This window comes from Eulemur rufifrons, chromosome 2 (genome assembly GCF_041146395.1).
Source record: "Eulemur rufifrons isolate Redbay chromosome 2, OSU_ERuf_1, whole genome shotgun sequence".
Classification (NCBI taxonomy): domain Eukaryota; kingdom Metazoa; phylum Chordata; class Mammalia; order Primates; family Lemuridae; genus Eulemur; species Eulemur rufifrons.
This window is the reverse complement of record NC_090984.1, coordinates 73,316,599-73,337,242: the sequence shown is the minus strand read 5'-3', so window position 1 is coordinate 73,337,242 and position 20,644 is coordinate 73,316,599. Positions and strand designations below refer to the sequence as shown.

Below are 20,644 nucleotides of genomic sequence, written 5' to 3'. Positions count from 1 at the left end.
ATTAAATAGAAGAAATTTCCTAGAATAGATGGAGCCAGGCGCAGTGACACAGGCCTGTAGTCTCAGCTACTCAGGAGGCTGAGACAGGAAAATTACTTGAGCCCAGGAGTTCAAGGCTGTAGCACACTATGATTCAGCCTGTGAATAGCCACTACACTCCAGCCAGCACGGGCAATATAGCAAGACCTTGTCTCAAAAAAAAAAAGAGAGAGAGAATAAAAGATCTCTTAGTATAAGATTCCAAGAGAATTCTAAACGAGAAATGGAGGTTGGGAGGTAGTCTATACCTACACATATTATATTGAAATAAGAATATCAAATTAAAAGATTCTAAAAAGCTTCCACAGAGAACTGATCACTTATAAATGAGTAAGAATCACACTGACATTAGACTTTACAATAAATAACACTGGATACAAAAAGACAAGGGAGTAAGGTTTTCAGATTATTAAAAAGACAGAACTTTGGACTTTGAATGCTTATATCTGAACAAATTACCACTCTAGTAAGGACTTAAATATCCTCAAGAATTCAAAATAAAATCTCAGAAGGTTTGTCAATTAAGGGTGATCAAACATCTTGTTAATATTTGTTGCTGCTAACAATAATCAATGGAATAGAATACAATGCAGAAAAGGCTGAAAAGTATAAAGATGAAAAAAGACAACTATCACTATGACAGTAGAGTGCAGTCCACTTTTCTTCATTCTTGACAGATGAAGGAAACAAACAAAAGAATAAGAATATATAATACATGACCAATTAGTCAATTAGCAAGCTTGATCTACTGGATGGCTATATAATGATATACATATATTCGCTAACAATAATCAGTGGACTAGAATACAGTATAGAAAAGGCCATCATGTATGTGAAACTCTACTATGTAGCATGGCAGATGAGGGGAAAGAAAGGACTATTCAATAAATGGAGCAGGGGAAAAGATAGTTATTCATCAGGAAAAATATTACTGAATTGCTACCCCACACAAAACAAAAAATTCAAGATGGATCAAGGACTTCAGTATTAAAAGGAAAATTTTTAAATTAATAATTTATGGCTATTAGTGGCCATGCGAGGTGGCTCACGCCTGTAATCCTACCACTCTGGGAGGCTGAGGCAGGCGGATCGCAAAGGTCAGGAGTTTGAGACCAGTCTGAGCAAGAGAGAGACCCTGTCTCTACTAAAAATAGAAAGAAATGATCTGGACAGCTAAAAATATATATAGGAAAAAAATAGCCAGGCATGGTGGCACATGCCTGTAGTACCAGCTACTCGGGAGGCTGAGGTAAAAGGATTGCTTGAACCCAGGAGTTTGAGGTTGCTGTGAGCTAGGCTGATGCCACGGCACTCTAGCCAGGGTGACAGAGTGGGACTCTGCCTCAAAAAAAAAAAAAAAAAAAAAGAATTTATGGCTATCAGTAAAAATTCCAAAGAAAATGAAAAGATATTTATACTAGGATATCTGCAATGCACATAACTAGGATATCCATGTATAGCAGGATAATAAAGACTATAAGATACAATTTTACATACATTCAAACGACAAAAATTAAGAACTTCAACAAGAAGTACTGGAGAGCACACAGATCAAATGGATCTCTAGGATCTCTTACACACAGCTAGTAGGAGTGCAAATTGGTACAGACAATTTGGAAAGGACTGTGGCATTACTTTTTAAAAGTTGAACCTCCACATACCCTGTAACCTAGTAATCTCACACCTACATATATTCCCAAGAGGAACTCTTACAAATATACCACAGGAAACATGTATAAGTATGTACACAGTAGCACTGTTTGAAACAGAAAAAGCCTGGCAACAATTCAAATGCCCAAAGCCATAAAATGTGTAAGTACACTGTTGTATATTCTCATAACGTAATATTCTAGAGCAGTCAAAATGGAAAAAATTATAGTCTCATTCAAAAATATGAATTTTAACAGTATAGAATGCAGTAAAAAAAGTTCCAAAGGATGATAGATGGCATGATTCCAAGTAAAATAATATACTACAGTATTGAAGGATAAATGTAGATATGACCCCCCCCAAAAAAATTTTTTTTGAGGCATGGGAATAATCAACACAGGATCCGGACCAGGATTACCTTTAGTCCAGAGAGGCAGAGGGATGAAATGAGGGAGGATCTACCTAAATGTAAGTGACAGTGACAGTCAATGTTTTTGATTCTAAGTTGGGTGATACATTCACAGATGTTTAGTATATTGTTAAAAACAAACACAGACCAAAAGAAAAGAAGAAGAAGAAGGAATAAAGGAAGGGCTTTAATATCAGTGTAGAATATGTCTACAAAGAAATTCTTTAAAATTTTTATTTAAGAGAATTCCTCTGAATCCATACTTAATTTCTAGTAGTCACACATGAACCTGAATAACCCACATCACTACAACCTACTTTGTCTCCTTAAAATAACAACTATGTTTCTCATATACTTCTTCAACCCAAAGACAGAATGAACATTCTCTTTTTACAGAGGTGGTTACTTACCGATTGAAAACTTCTCCACACAACAAAAAGAACAGCAAAAAAACCAACAACAGCCGCACAGATCACCAATTCCCATGGAAAACCAAAAGGATTAGGACCTGGTTTCATATCTTCAGGCAATGCTGCCACAACCTTCAAGGCAAAGAAAAGTAAGTCCTTAAAAATGCACTATAGATAAAAAGTGTTAATTAGAATATATTTTGGTGGCAACATTCAACCACTATCACCAACTGAAGAAAAACAGCAGTATGTTGAAATGCAATGATTTTCAAACTGCAGTTTTACACAGGTGCCTCAGAGCTTACCAGGGTGAGAATGAGAAGACAAGGACAAAGAAAGAAGCTGAATGACCAGGGGTTGAGGTCCTCTTACACTGATTTCAACCAGTTTAGGTTTTATCTACAGAGTATATTGGGTCCCCAATATAAAGTTTCCCTACAGAAAAAAAAAAATCAATGTGAAGCTTAAAAAAAAAAAGTTTGAAAACCACTGACAGAGCTTTGGATTTGGAGTTTGAATCCCTCCACTCTACCTCTGGGGGCCCTTCTCTTATTGTAACAGGATTAATGCTGTTTGAACATGCAGGACAGGTACTCAACAAAGGGTAACTATTTATATTACTTCTCCTTCAAACCCTGATTTTATAACCATGGCCTTTCCACATTACTTCTCTCCACAGCAGGTCTTCAGCACAACACAGCTTAAGGCTTTTGCAGTTGCTTTTATATTTCTCTGGGTCAGCTCATTACTCATCCTGACCCAATGGGGTTATTCTGCTCTTTGTTGCCAGGTCCCAGATATTACTCAATCACAAAGAAAGAAGAAAGGCGAGGGGAAAAAAGAAAAGTATCCTGTTAAAAACAACCTACACTCTGGGAGGCCAAGGCGGGTGGATCATTTGAGCTCAGGAGTTCGAGGCCAGCCTAAGCAAGAGCGAGACCCTGTCTCTACTAAAAATAGAAAGAAATGATCTGGACGGCTAAAAATATATAGAAAAAATTAGCTGGGCATGGTGGCGCATGCCTGTAGTCCCAGCTACTCAGGAGGCTGAGGCAGGAGGATTGCTTGAGCCCAGGAGTTTGAGGTTGCTGTGAGCTAGGCTGACGCCACGGCACTCTAGCCTGGGCAATAAAGTGAGACTCTGTCTCAAAAAAAATAAAAAGAAAAGAAAAGAAAAACAACCTGAAGTATGATCAGGTTTGATTCTTTCCAGGCTCCAACCCAAAACCTCTGTAGCAAATCTTCCTTTCTAGGCCTTTTCTGCCTAGAAAAAAACAGCCTTTAATAGTTATTCTCCTCTCCAAAATCTTTTCTATAACTTTAATCCATATATGTACTCCTTCTAAGTTGCTATCTATAGTTTATTAACCTGTATCAAAAACACCTGATTTTGTATCTTCTAAAAAATATCCCTTAACGCTGACCTCTGCCTCTGCCTCTCCCTACATTACCCCAATTACCAGGTCATAGAAATGTAACATCACTACAGTTAACTGATGATAAAAGTATTTATTTTTGCCACAGGGAAAAAGAGGCATTCAATAAACAATACTGGCGAGAAAAGATAGTTTAAATATTCTCTAAGCATCTTACTTGAAGCTAACATATTCAACATGTAAGATACACACTGCCTCAAAAATCTAATAATCAATGTGATTTCTTTATGATACTACAATACTTTAAACTAGAACAATTCTAAAAGCATCTCTCAAATCTAACATGTAATTATCTTTAACACAGTGATATTTGTTAGACTCAATAGCATTTTAACAACTCTATCCTTTATTCTAAAAGGATATGGTAAATTCCAGTCTAAAGCTTTGAGCTAGTTGGATCTGGTAGACTGGTAGACTGAGCAAAAGCAAAAAATCTGAGTCTAAAGGACTTATCTCAAACCTTGTCTAAATTATTCTGGCTTTTTCATAGGGACTTTTCACCGTTAAGTTTTAACTACAATGTAATATCCTATCTCACAAAAGCAAAGAAAGAATAACCAAATTTACCAAACATCAACAAATATAATGCAATACAGAATTACATGTGATCTGGTAAACTGGTCCTAAATTTTAGGAATGATAGGTAACCCTCCAGGAGCAACCCTCCATAAAATATGGCAGTGATTAATCATTAGAACACTTAAAATCTATTCCATTCCCAAAACATAAGTACTACAGGATTCTGAGACCACGTAGCTTTAAAAAAATTAACTAATCCAAAAAAATTGTTTAAAATAAAAACAGATAAATTAAAAAGCCAAGCACAGTGGTGCATGCCTATAGTCCCAGCTACACAAGAGGCTGAGGTGGGAGGATCACTTGAGGCCAGGAGTTGGAGGCTGTCATAGGCTATGATAGTGCCTGTGAGTAACCACTGCACTCTACCCTGGGCAACACAGTGAGACCTTGTAACTATAACTAAAAAATTAATTAGCTAATTAATTAATTAAAAATCAACTAATCGAGTTAACAATATACTAAGATTATATTAAAATTATTTTTCATCTAAACTCAACATGATATATATTAGCAAACAAAACGTAATAGACTGTCAAGGTACAGGTCGTGAGAATAGATGATTATAATGCAATGTTCCACAAAGGTACATCTTGCCAAGACATAAAATTAACAGCAGTCATTCTCAAACTCTTCCCAAAAACAGAAGGGGAGGGAACACTTCCTAACTCATTCTATGAAGCCAGTATTTACAATGGAAGCCAAACAAATACATTACAAGAAAAGAAAACCACACATCAATATATCTTATGACTACAGATGCAAAAATCCTCAACAAAGTATTAGTAACATATAAAAAGGATTATATACCAGGACCAAGTGGGTTTATCCCAGGAATACAAGATTGGTTTAACATACAAAAATAAATCAGTGTTATACACCATATTACGAAGAAGGGAAAAAACACAAGATCATCTTAATAGGTACAGAAAAACATCTGACAAAATCTAACACCCTTCCATGGTCTAAACACTCAACGAACTAGGATTGAAAGGAATTTCCTCAACCTGACAGGGCAAAACTCACAGCTAACATCATATTTAATGGTGAAAAAAGGAAAGCTTTCCCTCTAAGATCAGGAGCAAGGATGTCCACTACTACCCACACTTATTCAACATTGTACTGAAGGTTCTAGCCAGGGCAATTAGGCAAGGAGAAGAAATAAAAGGAATCCAGGCTGGAAACGAAGAAGAAAAACTCTGCTTGAAGGTAACATACTTGTATTATTAACATATATATAGAAAATCCTAAAGAACCCACAAAAAAACTATCAAGCTAACAAACAAGTTCAGCAAAATTGCAGGATACAAAATCAATATAAAAAAAATCAGTTGGGCCGGGCGCGGTGGCTCACGCCTGTAATCCTAGCACTCTGGGAGGCCGAGGCGGGTGGATCGCTCAAGGTCAGGAGTTCGAGACCAGCCTGAGCAAGAGTGAGACCCCCCGTCTCTACTAAAAAAATAGAAAGAAATTATCTGGCCAACTAAAATATATATAGAAAAAATTAGCCGGGCATGGTGGCGCATGCCTGTAGTCCCAGCTACTTGGGAGGCTGAGGCAGTAGGATCGCTTAAGCCCAGGAGTTTGAGGTTGCTGTGAGCTAGGCTGACGCCACGGCACTCACTCTAGCCCAGGCAACAAAGAGAGACTCTGTCTCAAAAAAAAAAAAAAAAAAAAAAATCAGTTGCATTTCTATACAACAGCAATGAGCAACCTGAAAGTGAAATTAAGAAAATACTTCTATTTATAATAGCATCAAAAAATAAGATCTTAGGAATAAATTTAACAAAAGAAGTGTGCACTGAAAATGACAAAACATTGTAGAAGGAAATTAAAGAAAATCTAAATAAATGTAAAGACACCATGAGTTTGCCAGGCATGGTGGCTCACACCTGTAATCCTGGCACTCTGGGAGGCTGACCAGGAGTTCGAAACCAGCCTAAGCAAGAGCAAGACCCCCGTCTCTACTAAAAATAGAAAGAAATGAGCTGGACAACTAAAAAATATATCGAAAAAATTAGCCAGGCATGGTGGCACATGCCTGTAATACCAGCTACTCGGGAGGCTGAGGCAGAAGGATCTCTTGAGCCCAGGAGTTTGAGGTTGCTGTGAGCTAGGCTGACGCCCCGGCACTCTAGCCCGGGCAACAGAGTGAGACCCTGTCTCAGAAAAAAAAAGAAAAAGAAAAAGAAGACAATGTGTTACCTGTCAAGCTTCCCTACCAGGAAAAAAAAAAAAGAAAGAAAAATAAGACAATGTGGTAACGGCATAAGGATAGACATACAGACCAACAGAATAGAAATGAGAGTCCAGAAATAAACCCTTAAATTTATGGTCAATTATTTTCAACAGCAGTACCAAGACAAAGCAATGGGGAAAGAATAGCTTTTGGCTGGGCGCAGTGGCTCACGCCTGTAATCTTAACACTCTGGGAGGCCAAGATGGGAGGGTCGTTTGAACTTAGAAGTTGGAGACTAGCCTGAGCAAGAGTGAGACCCTATCTCTACTAAAAATAGAAAATAATAGCTGGGCATGGAGGCACATGCCTGTGGTCCCAGCTACTCGGGAGGCTGAGGCAGGAGGATGGCTTGAGCCCAGGAGTTTGAGGTTGCTGTTTAGATGCCACAGTACTCTAGCTTCAGCAACAGAGCAAGACTCGTCTCAAAAAAAAAAAAAAAAGAAGAAGAAGAAAAACAGTCCTTTTAACAAGTCATACCAGGATAAATATCCACATGCCAAGAAATGTTACACCACAAACAAAAGGGAATTAGTTCAAAATGGATCAAAGATCTTAACATAAGAGCTAAAACTATTAGAAGGAAGCATAGGTGAAAATCTGTAATTTGTTATAAACCATGATTTCATAGATATGCTAAAAGTACAACCAATCAAAGCAAAATAGATAAACTGGATTAATCAAAACTGAAAATTTTTGTGCTTCAAAGCACACGATGAAAAAAGTGAAAAGACAATGCACAGAATGAGAGAAAATACTTGCACATCATATATCTGATAAGGGTCTAGTATTCTGAATATGTTTAAAGAACTCTTGTGACTTGAAAATAAAAAACAACCCATTTTTTAATAAGCAAAAGGAATTGAATAGACATTTCTCCAAAGATACACAAATAGCCAATAAGCAAAAAATAACAAGGGTTGTAAAGGATGTGAAAAATTAGAATCCTCTTAAACTGCTGGTAGGGATGTAAAATTGTGTGGCCTCTGTGGAAACTAATTTGGCAGTTCCTCAAAAAGTTAAACATATAGTAAATATGACCCAGCAATTCCACTCCTAGGTATATATCCAAGAGAACTGAAAACATATACGCATATAAAAACTTATACACATAACAGCATTATTCATAATAGCCAAAAAGTCTCAACAACCCAAATGTCCATCATCTATGGCATAAATGTAGTATATCTATACAATAGAGTATTTTTCAGCCATAAAAAGAAAGGAATCACTGTTACATGCTACAACATGGATGAACCTTAAAAACATGCTAAGCAAAAGAAGCCATACACAAAAGGCCACATATGGTATTATCATTTATATTAAATTTCTAGAATAGATATATTCATAAAGACAGAAAATAGGTAAAGGAAAAAATTAGGCCACTAATAAGTACAAGGTTTCTTTTTGGGGATTGCTAATAGGTATGGGGTTTTTTGTGAGGTGATAAAACTGTTCTGGAATTATGCTGATAGTTGTACAACATAACAAATATACAAAAACACCACTGAACTGGACACGATAAAAGGGTAACTTAGACTGGGCGTGGTGGCTCACGCCTGTAATCCTAGCACTCTGGAGGCTGATGTGGGAGGATTGCTTGAGCTCAGAAGTTCAAAACCAGCCTAACCAAGAGCAAGATCCCGTCTCTACTACAAAAAAGAAAAATTAGCCAGGCATCGTGGCACACACCTGCAGCTACTCTGGAGGCTGAAGTAGGAGGATCGCTTGAGCCCAGGAGTTTGAGGTTGCAGGGAGCTACAATGACGGCACTGAACTCTACCCTGGGCAACAGAGTGAGACTCTGTCTCCCAAAAAAAAAAAAAAAAAAAGGTTAATTTTATGTTATGTGAGTATATCTCAATAAAAAATAGTTTTTAAAATGAAAAATAAAATAAGTAGAACAATATTGTGCCATCTTAGTCCCCAGGCCAGTATAGTAAGAGTAGTGGCAGTTAGCAAAAAAAATTGTCCAGGTGAAAATGTTCACCAGACCAGAGAAAATTTTGCAAAATCTGTCTGCCCCTCTCCATGTCTCTCTCCATTGGCAGTTCTATACATACGAAGTTTTGATTGTTGTTTTCAGTGAAGAAAAAGATATATGTGCAATCTGAAATTCTCTCTCATCCCACAATATGCTTCTCTTCCTATAACCCCTACTTCAGTGAATGACTAAGTTGCCATAACCAGCAACCGGGGAGTTATTCTAGATACTTTCTCTCTTCTTCTGTCTTTCCCTCTCTCTCTCCCTCTCTCTTCCCTTCCTTCATATCCAAGCAATAAAGTCATACCAATTTTAGCTCTTAGATCCTAAATATTTCCCCATTCAGTACCCTCTTCTCTATCCCTACTGCTCTGTTTCCTCTCCCTTAAGTCCTGTTTCGAGTTTTGTTTCCCTGACATCTAACCTACATGCTACTATCAGGAAGATCTTTCTAAAGCAAAAGTCTAACCACGGAAAAGCCTTCAACAGCTCTTGGAACCTACTCATGTCTCCAGCAAGCATCACTGCACATCACCCCCTGAGCCCACGTAACACACTAAGTAACACAGCTCTTACTACCCTGCACATACCATGCTGTTTCATGCCTCCTCTGCTTAAGCTATTTGCTCAGACTGGAAAGTCAAGAAAATATAATCTCTCCTACCCCTCAATTTCCTTAGTACTTTGTGTATATGCTTCATTAAGCACTTCATCAGTTTCTACTTTGTACTATTTTTTTGTCTTATTAACAGACAGCATGATGCTACCAGCCAAAACTATGTCTTAATCCATTTAGAATTTCCATAAAACTGTCCCTTTCATACACACACACATGCGCTAGACAAACTATGGTTGAATAAATGAATGAAAAGCACGGCAACAGTACTTTTTAATGCACATAACGAGAAAGCAATCATAACTGTCTCAAATTTTAAATGGTCTTTTTCAAGATTTAATGCAGATGTTAAAAACACGGCAACATAAATTCCCCTAAACATGTCAACAAAGACACTTATAAACACTTAATGAGAAAAATCTCCACAACCTTATTATAAATTCGACCTGAAAAAAGCAAATTTGAATACTGGGAGCTTAATATCTTTACACTTTACATAAATAAGACACAGACAGGAGCAAAGAACAATCTCACTTATGGTACAGCATCGCCAAGGGGCATTTTTATTGAAAGAAAATGCAGAATAAGAATCCCAACTCCCCGCCCAAGCTTAGGTGTCCTTTCAAGACAACAAGAAGTTTCATCACTAAATAGAACTAATTTCAGAGGACTGGTCTTCAAGTTTCTCACAGTAAGAGAAACCACGTGTCACTGACACCTGCTCAAAATAAATAACATAGCGGAAAGACTAATTCGTTTCAGGAATGGGAAAACATTTTACCATACCTTTGCAAAGTCCAACTAAGCAAATACTTTCTTCACCTTCCTGATCTCCAGGTTTTCTTCCACCACACAAAAACCACTGAAGCACCTATGAACCCGGCTACTGCCTTGAACACAGGACAGAGCCTGGCAGCAGGTGAAGACTGGCTTCAGGACCTCCGACCACTGCGGCTCAGACCCCCAAAGCTAGTCTGCTGCTTCCTTACCCCGGCGGCTCCCGCGACCCCTGCGCCACGTAACCCTGATCGCGCCCGGACTCACCCTGCGTAGCTCTTCCAGGACCAGCCCCAAGTACTGCTGAGGGGCAGCCCTGGGCCCTTCCATGGCGACAAGGCTGCTTTAGCTGTCACAGCCACGGCCACGGCCTGGCCGGGCCACAACGAGAGGCAAAGAACACGCAGCGTTTGGTCCGGAACCCGAATCCGCACCCGGCGACCGGAGCAGACCACATCGGAGCCGGCTGCAGGGGGAGGTGGGGGCCGCGGGCGCCGACGTGCCTCAAATGCCCACGCTGCTGACCCCGGCCTCTTTGTTACGCTTTACATCCTGAGGCAGCACAGGTCCGAGCCCGTACCGCACGAGCCTGCGGAGCACCCTCTTCTCTTCGGCCCACCCTTCGGTTTGGTTTCGGCCAGGCAGCCGCGGGGAGGCGGGGAGATCCGGAGGCGGGGAGGCGGGGAGGCGCGGGCCGCTGTAAACTTCTCCGCCTAATTCGCGCGAGGTTCGTAGACGTGTCCTGGTTGTTCGCTCTTAAAGGGGCCGGAACTCTACCTTGCGAAGCCACCCAACCCTGATAGTCGAGAGGCTTGGAGCTGGAGAATGGCATTCCGCCTCATCCTCTGCGCTGTGGTGTGGGCCGCACAGAGCCGAAGACCAGGGCTATGGCCCACGTCTCCCCCGCCTCGGGTGGCCGCGGGCGCGGCGAGGCTTCTCCGGGAGGCCCCTCAGCGCAGCCCCGCGGCGTGAGTGCGGCACACCCCTCCGCCCGGGGCCGGCGCCAGGCCCAAACCTAGCTACCCCCAAGAGCTCTCTAACAGCCCACCGGAGCCTTTTATCTGCACCCCACAGAAGCCCCGACGGCGTCGTACCCGGGAAACCCCACCGGCCCAGGGGAGCTGGCAGCCTGCATTCGTTTCAGAAATATGGCCTGTGGGGCACGCGCCAGTGCGTGCTGCCAACCGTGTCCGGACTTTGGACAAGAAAGCGTCTCGCGTCTCGGGTCAGCCGTGGTCTGGTCAAAGTTTAACCTCTTCCACACAAGAGGACATCGATCCGGCCGCCTCTGTCGAACGTAGGGTTCCAGGGGTCTACTCACCTGAGTTACCTGAGCACTTACTAGGCAGAGCTGTCTTAAACTCCACGAGCTCCTAGTTACCTAAATACTAAATCAGACCTGAGTGGACCTTGGCCCAGCGTGTGCTGTTTTCCTCTGAGAAGAGGAGCTAAAAGTAGAGACTCGCCCTCTAAATTTAGGACCCTATTTTTAGGGCCGTGGAATAAAGTGCCGAGGGCTGGATTTGTTCGCAGACCATGTTAGTTGACCTAAGAGTAAAGGATAACCCATCTCTTTATGTATGTCTTCCTTACCAGCATAATCATTCTCATCTAATTCTGCCTTCTAACTCAAGTCTTAAACGAAGCAACTCAATAAGAAGCAGGTTCTTGTTCCTAAACAAATCACCCAAGAGAACTTAATAGATGAACAAAATCTTAAATCCTTAGAGTTTCCTAATGTAAGTCCTTGTAGCAACAGAACTAATACGCCATAAAAAAATCAACAACTGGCCCAAGTTCACAGCAAGTGATTTTCAGGACTAAAATGCGGCCTAGTTTTGCAGAACTCAAATTGCTCTCTCTTTCTTTTTTGCCACATCAGCTTAAGGAGTTTCAGGAACTGCCGGTATCAGGGAGTATCCGAAATCACTTCATAATTCTCCATTTTTTAGGTACAAGGTATTACACAACCTTCTTATATACAGTGCGTATTGAAATTAGATTCGAATAGTTTATTAAAGTCAAAACAGTTTTGACTTTAATTTTGAAGCATAATCAAAATTTTATCTTTAGAATTTCAAAGACTCTTAGAACAAAATGCCTCAATTAGAACATTGTATTACTCGATAAAAATTCTTCCATATGTCTGAACATTTTCATGGGACTCCAGAATCATTTTCAGCTGTCAGGATTTATAAAAAAAAAAAATCTCTTTGCCCTCTCTCCATCACTCTGTGCCCCATTCCAATTTTGAAGAATTACCATTGAAAATATTAAAAACATAGATTAGGGACAAAAGAATCAATGATATAAAAAAAGAAAAATCTAAGTTTCCCCCATTGCAAAAACACAATAATGCTTAACAAACTCAGTACAAAAGTCCAAACCTAGTTTCTTTTCTGTACACTTAATAGTCATATAGAAACTTACCTCTTCCTCCAGATCTTTCAATTCCATTTCTTTAAAAGGACATATTAAGATAATATTAATTTCATATTAAAATATCCTAACATGTAAATAAAGTTCTACTAACCACCTCATATCCTTGAGAAGGATTTCAGGTTTTAATACATCCTGCACTCTTCTATTTCCACACCACTGTGATCCTGTTTTGACACTTGTGTGGTAAAGGGGTGCTATAAGTGGAGTTGTGACTACCAACCCATAATCTGATTTCATGGACCTCACTCCTTATTAAATGTATCCACACACACACATATATATGCATGTATATATGTTTTCTTAAATATCATACATATCACTACCCTCTTAAATCTACAATTGGAAAAAAAAAATCCTGAATTTGATAACTAACAAAAAACTGAATGTTTTATACTCTATTAATATAGAGTACACTATTTCTGTCATATAAAAAATATTCCAAGATTGATCTCCATAAGTAGCATGGGATTTTACAGTCTTATATAGGGCTGCTTTAAAGCAAATGGAGAACATATAATGTTGGTGTCTGTGACAGCTACTAGAAAATATCCAAGAACACTGGACATATGCTAACCAGAACGGTTGGTCTACAACCTAGAAACCGATTTCCCCTTATTAAGGGGCCCCATTGCAAAGCTGAAAATACTAGTTACTCCCATTTAATTAAATAGGCAGTGTCACGGGCTTTAAGATCAAGTCCTTTGGAAGAAAATCAAACAATTGTTGAGCCACATCTTCATTCCCTGTATTAGTGGTGTAAGACTTGTTCTCAGAACATATTGAATCAGGAGCTACCTGATGAACAAGAGCTGGGTAATTTCCATTGTTTATTCCACAAATAAATGAAGCATTCTACTTAAGAGTATATAAATATTAGAAGTCAAAGAGTCACCTCAATTGTAAAATAGATAAAAAGTAGCATTGATTCCTATTACTTGAACAGTACAAAGAAAGTACATTCTGTACAAAATCTATCTGAAATTACCAGTAAGTTGAAACAATTTCCTTAAACACTTAGGCAGAAGAAAAGAAAACTCTTTCACCTAAATAGCCTGGAAAATTGCTCAAATTTTCTATTTACTGCATCTATCCAAATCTATATTATGGGTGCTTAATAGACGCACTCAGATTGTTAATTTTCTAGATTTGGCAGGAACTCTTCAGAGAAAAAATCAAGAATCCCATTTACAATAGCTACCAAATAATAAAATAAAATATGTAGGAGTAAATTCAATCAAGGAGGTAAAATATCTCTACAAGGAAAACTACCAAACACTTATGAAAGAAATTGTAGGTGACACAAACAAATGGAAAAACATCCTATGCTTATGGGTTGGAAGAATTAATATTAAAATAACCATACTACCCAACGCAATCCAAAGAGTCAATGTAATCCTTATCAAAATACCAGTCATTTTCCTACAGAATTAGAAAAAAATCTTAAAATTCATATAGAACCAAAAAGGAGCCTGAATAGCCAATCTTAAGCAAAAAGAACAAAACTGGAGGCACCACATTACCTGACTTCCAATTGTATTACAAGGCTATAGTAGCAAAACAGCATGGTACTGGTCTAAAAATAGACACATAGATCAATAGAACAGAATAGAGAACTCAGAAATAAAACCATATACCTGCAATCAACTGGTCTTTGGCAAAGGAGACAAGAGTATACACTGGGGAAAAACATCCTTTTCAATAAATGGTGCTAGGAAAATTGGATAGCCATATGCAAAAGAACAAAACTGGACCCCTAACTCTCACCATACATAAAAATCAACACAAGATGGATTAAAGACTTAAATGTATGACCTGAAATTATAAAAATCCTAGAAAAAAACATAGGGAAAACTCTTCCGGACATTGGTCTAGGCAAAGAACATATAACTAACACGTCAAAAACACAGGCAAAAAAAAAAAAGAAGACAAATGGGATTTAATTAAACTAAAAAGCTTCTGCACAGCAAAAGAAATAGTCAACAGGGTAAACAGACCCTGTAGGTTGGGAGAAAATATTTGCAAACTATTCTTCCAGCAGGGGACTAATACCCAGAATATACAAGGAACTCAAACAACTCAACAACAACAATAAATAATCCCATTAAAAAGTGGGCAAAAGACATGAATAGATACTTTTCAAAAGAAGATGAGCAAATGGACAACAGGCATATGAAGACAAAAAGTATTGGGACTGAAAACTTGTGCAACCTCTATGGAAAATAATATGAAAATTCCTCAAAGAACCAAAAGTAGATCTACCGTTCGATCCAGCAATCCCACTAGTGGGTATTTACCCAAAGGAAAAAAAGTCATTTTATCAAAAAGACGCTTGCTACTAGAATGTTTATTGCAGCACAATTCACAATCACAAAGAAGTGGAATCAACCCAAATGCCCATCAATTCATGAGTGGATTAATAAAATGTAATATATGTACACCATGGAGTACTACTCAGCCATAAAAAATGAATTAATTATTACCTTTTGCAACAATCTGGATAGAACTGGAAGCTATCCTCCTAAGTGAAGTATCACAAGATTGGAAACACAAACACCACATATACTTACTATTAAATTGGAACTAACCAATCAGCACTCATGTGGACAGATGGAAGCAAAACTCAATGGAAATCATGCAGGTGAGAGCGGGAGGAGCGGATGGGTGAAATCATAGCTAACAGGTACAATGTACACTATCTGGGTGATGGGCACACATAACTTTTATTCAAGCAGTACAAAAGCAATCCATGTAACCAAAAATTTGTACCCTCATAATATCCTGAAATTTTTTTAAAAAGTGCTTCCTAAATTATTAGAATGGTAGCAGTAGATGAGAAAAGGAACTAATATTTGTAAAAGGCCTCCCATGTGCCAAGTGCCATAGCTGGTTCCTTTTGCAATACCTCACTTAATAAGATTTACAAGAAATGGCTGGGCATGGTGACTCAAGCCTGTAATCCTAGCACTTTGGGAGGCCAAGGCAGGAGGATTCCTTGAGGTCAGCAGTTCAAAACCAGTCTCAGCAAGAACGAAACCGCATCTCTACTAAAAATAGAAAAACTTAGCTGGGCGTTGTGGCACGTCGTGGCACGCGCCCATAGTCCCTGCTGCTTAGGAGACTGAGACAGGAGGATCACTTGAGCCCAAGAGTTGGAGGTTGCAGTAAGCTATGACGACAACACTGCATTCTAGCCAAGGTGAGAAAGTGAGACTCTGTCTCAAAAAATGTATATATATATTTTTACAAGAAATAAAAAAATGAATAGAATTTGGAATTTTAGTTACAGCTTGGTTAAATTTTTGGATATTAGTTGCTTTTGTATTCTCAAACGTTACACCTTTTTGAGGTCACAGCTTCATTCAAACAATAATAATTTGCTTAAGAGTCATTTTTAGTTCATATTATTTCTGAATTAATTTATTTAGTATAATTTTCCTTAATTTTAAAAAGGAGGGGACCATTGCTCAAGATCAACAAAGGCTAAGGAAAGATTTTAAAAATTCCCTAAGAACATCCATGCAACAAAACATTAATGTAAAGAGAAGTGTTACATGTAAGATTTCATGGAAAGAGAAACATGATATAAATTTTATATAGAGAGGAGTCACTCAAACATATTTTGCAGTCACTCATATATTTAGTAAAATAGGTAAAATTAGTACAAAAGATTAAAAAGGCCAACTCACCCTTTCTGTAAGAACTGCAATTGGTGAAAATGCAGAATTCATGAAATCGTAAACATCAATTTGAAATAAATATTTCATAATCTGAAACTCGGAAGCATCTTCTGTTGATTTATAAATAAAAATATGTTAACATCATATTTTATAGGTTCTGAATCTAATTTCTTCCTTAATTGATGCATTAAAGAACAAATAACCTGTTTCTTACCTTTTTGAGGAATGTAATTTCGAGTAGACAGTGGGTTATCAGGTGAAACCATGTGACTGTTTAGCAGGGTATTTTCCAAAGATCTATCTATTTCCACCTGAGCAGGACCTTCAGTATCTACTGATGGTATTGATTTTTCATAATTATTTTTAGAAGATGGGGTTTTGAAATGTACTTCTTCATGAATTCTCACAGGTGACTCTATTTTAGAGACCATATCTGCAAATAAATAAAGAGAAATGTAATTTTTTTTAAAATACTTGCTTTGTTGTGGGCTTCCTGTTTGTTTTCTATGCAGGTCATTCTCTGAACCTTTGTGGTCATTGTGACACTTCATTAGAGAAAGAATACATTAAAACATGTACCCTGTATTAGTTTCTATCATTTGGTGTAATAAATTACCACAAATTTAGCGGCTTAAACAATACAAATGTATCCTCTTAGAGTTCTGGAGGTCAGAAATCCTAAAACCAAGGTATTGGCAGGGCTACATTCATTCTGGAGGCTAGGGGAGAATCTATTTCCTTGCCTTTTCTACTTTGTGGAGGCCTCCTGTATTCCTTGGCTCATGGCCCCATCCTCCATTTTCAAAGCCTGCAGTGCGGCATCTCTAATCTCTCAAACTCTCTCTCTCTCTCTTACTCTGATCCTCCTACCTTCCCCTTATAAAGAACTTTGTAATTATATTGGATCCACAAGAATAAGGTAAAATAACATACTTACATGGTCTGGGGGTTAAGACATGGACATCTTTGAGAGGGCTTTATTCAGCCTACCACATAGTCTTTACTCTTTGTCCAAGGAAGAATTAAAAAAAAAAACTGTATACAATTCTATTCTCTACATTGCTGTTTTGTCCTAAAAATTATTCAAAATAAAAAACTAACATAACTGTCAACAAATCTGTGGCACTATGTAAACTTATAAGAATAAGACAATAAATAGATCCCCTTAATATTTCATTCCTGTCAGATACATTTATTATCCAAGAAGATATAATATCTAAAGAAGTATCAGTGTTGTCCTGAAAAGCAATATTAAGTGAATTATTTAATGTCTAATTTTGCTCTTTAAATATATGATTCTTAACATAGCACTTTAACAATGTCACTTATTTAGCATTGTTTAAAAGATGAATGTCCCAACTGAGCAAACACATAGAGTAATTTAATAATGCCACCTGTGGAGTTAATATTTAAAAGAACAATCAAATCAGGAGTCTGAATACAGTGGGATTATTGTAAGTACAGAACTCACATAGTGATCTACAATAATGTTTAATGCTATTAGAGAAAAAGGCAATAATTATACTCAAATTTATATGTTGCTATATTGATTCTTCGAAAATATTGTTTTAAACTGCATTTGAAATAAATATATAATAATAAAAATGAATATTCTCCATAGAAGTTTCTTATTTATAGTTTTAGGTATTATTTTCACATGACTTAAACCTAAGCTTAAGATTTACATTATGTTAATCAGTGACAAGCCAAAAAACAAAAAAAGAAAGAAAAAAGATTTACATTACATACAAATATACCTTTCTTTGAAATTGTTTTTTAGCAGAATTTTAAGTCAAATAAAATAATTATTCTTAACATTTAACTGTACTTCAGAAACTCATTAATTATATAAGCACAACTGGAGTCCTTTTGTAAAATAGTTATTAATATTGTAATATAAATAACTGTTCCCCAATTTATCTGTTTTGTAAATTCCTATATCAGCATATTAATTTTTCTGTAAATGTGGTTATCTCAAGTTCCAGCCTTTCACAAACAGTAAATCAAGATCAGTGATTCATCTTTCTTATGCATGCTTTCTAATTAAGGCAAGTTTTCATTTGTTATTCCCTGAAAGAATCGCTGAAATTATCTGAAAAGATTGACTGTTTTAGCCATTTCTCTAATATCCAGAAAATAGGTCCTGTGGCTTTATATAAATCCCTCTTTTATGATTCCTTTTTTAAAACAAATTTATGTATGATTCCAGGTTGCTTTTCATTTCATTAATGAAAAGGTCTCTAACAGTCTAGGTCTCCAGTGTTTTTAGTAATGGTAATGTTTTGGGATAGCCCACTTTATTTATATATGACATATCTTCTTTTCTGAAACTTAAATTATTTTATCTCTGAATATTTTCATAAAAGTTCCTCAAAACCAGATATAATTGTATGAATGCCTTATTGTCATTTAGCTATTTACCAAGTTTAGAAATTCTCCCAGTATTATTATATGAAATTTTTTTTTTTGAAGACAGGGTCTCACTATGTCCCTATCTTGCCCAGGCTGGCAGGCAGTGGCTATTCACAGGTGTGATCTTGGCACACTACAACCTTGAACTCCTGGGCTCAAAAAATCCCCCCGCCTCAGCCTCCCAAGTTGGTGAGACTACTGTGCTGACATGCACCACTGTGTCCAGCTAAATAAAATTTAGTAAAATGATTTTCAGGATGCCTACAAGTTTCTATAATTATGCTCTAAAATATTTTTATATATCAATCTTTTGAATCTTCTGTATTTTTAGACCTGATATTGTTTCATTTTGTTTTGTTGTAGTCTGTCATCTTCTTTGCAATTACTGTGATCTGCTTTGTCACAAATATTCCTTTAGGACCTAACAAGTTTAGAACAAGAGAATTTTTCTTTTAATTAGCCCTGGACAGTCTAGGTCTCTAATGTTTTTAGTTATAAAAAGCATCACACTTGCACCTTTCTTATTTGGAAAAGGATTAGAATCTGAATATCTATATGCTGGTTGAGGATGTTGATCAAGTAGAGAGCTCATAATTTGGGGAATATTAAAGTATTACATATATTTCTGGAAGTTCAGGAAAATTGGCTGGTTCTAATGGAAATGTATTTCCTCCTGAGTTGCAACCTTGTTGGCTTCTTCCTATGAAGGTTTTCTGTCATTCTGGGGTTTAATTACTTCTGTATTATTGGTCAATATTTGCCGAGTTTCTAATCTGTTCTTCATAGAGACATCAGGATAGAGATGTGGGAAAGTCATATTACATAATTCTTTATTTAAAATACAATCCACATGTTTTTTAATGATGGGAGTTGCTCGATACTTGGACATCTAGAAGTATCCTCTTGTAGTGCTCTATTCTGTTGTCCTCTGTTGAACTCCCAGAATTGAGAGCCTTACGGGAGAAAATTGAAAACTTTTTACCTTATTTTTGCTTGAGTTTCCTTATTACTTTGTACAGTTAAAGAAAACCCACATTACTATTGTTCTCCCTAGGAAAAACAAAACAAATCAAAACTACAGACCTAGAACAAACTGCAATTTAAGAATCAAGACTATTTTGAATTATTGAAGTTTCCTTTAGTTTAGGTTTCTAAGAAAACCATTCAAATATAGTTCTATTAGAAAGGTGTAAATGAGATAAAAAATGAGTGTGAATCTACCAGAATAGGAAGTCAATAGACATTATTTAAAATAGAAGAATCAAAGCAGAATATAAAAATTCTATTTCAAAAACTAGAGGTGAATACTAAAAAGATTTACTTTAGAAGCAAAAAAAAGGAAATTATTGTTTCTGGGACAGAGGTGGGCATAGAGATAGACAGAAGGAACAGAAATTGCTTTTGAAAAAAAAATGCCTTAGCGCACTATTTAAATTTAACCCTATTTACAGTAATAGTTTGATTAAAATTAAAATTTATTGTGAAATACCTTAATGTCTTCTTGGAACATCAATAGATTGCCAATCATTCTTTTTTTGTTGATATTTTGTTTTATAATATTAAGATCTAAGTTCCAGAGTAACAACCCAAGTGCCCGTCAATTCATGAGTGAATTACTAAAATTTGGTATATGTATACAATGGAATATTACTCAATTATAAGAAACGACAGTGATCTAGCACCTCTTATATTTTCCTGGATTGAACTTGAGCCCATTATCCGCAGTGAGGTATCACAAGATCAGAGGAATAGCCTACACATATACTTGCCGTCAAATTGGTACTAACTGATCAACACTGTGATGCTCACAGGGTAGTAATATCCTCCAGGGATTCGGGAGTTGGGGGGGACAAACTTACAACTAAGGGTCACAGACACAGTGAGCACTGTAGAGGGGAAAGGCATGCCTCTAAACCTCGCTTGGGTGAGGCAAAGACATAAAATATAACCAGAAGATATTTGCACTTCAGTGTTTATTGC

General features: G+C 37.3%; 1 protein-coding gene across 11 annotated transcripts in view; it reads right to left on the bottom strand.

Annotated features, from left to right (window-relative positions):
- MIA2 (MIA SH3 domain ER export factor 2) overlaps positions 1-20,644 on the bottom strand; it is a 102,659-nt gene that overhangs the window by 69,295 nt on the left and 12,720 nt on the right. For 4 of the 11 annotated variants that reach the window (XM_069486701.1, XM_069486690.1, XM_069486712.1 and 1 more), the window contains exons 1-2: positions 10,401-11,221; positions 2,509-2,640 (exon numbers count right to left, since the gene is read on the bottom strand). In XM_069486701.1, the coding sequence (XP_069342802.1) occupies positions 2,509-2,640; positions 10,401-10,463 (195 nt within the window). In that variant the 5' untranslated portion in view covers positions 10,464-11,221. The other 7 variants (XM_069486667.1, XM_069486675.1, XM_069486723.1 and 4 more) reach the window with 5 other exon arrangements.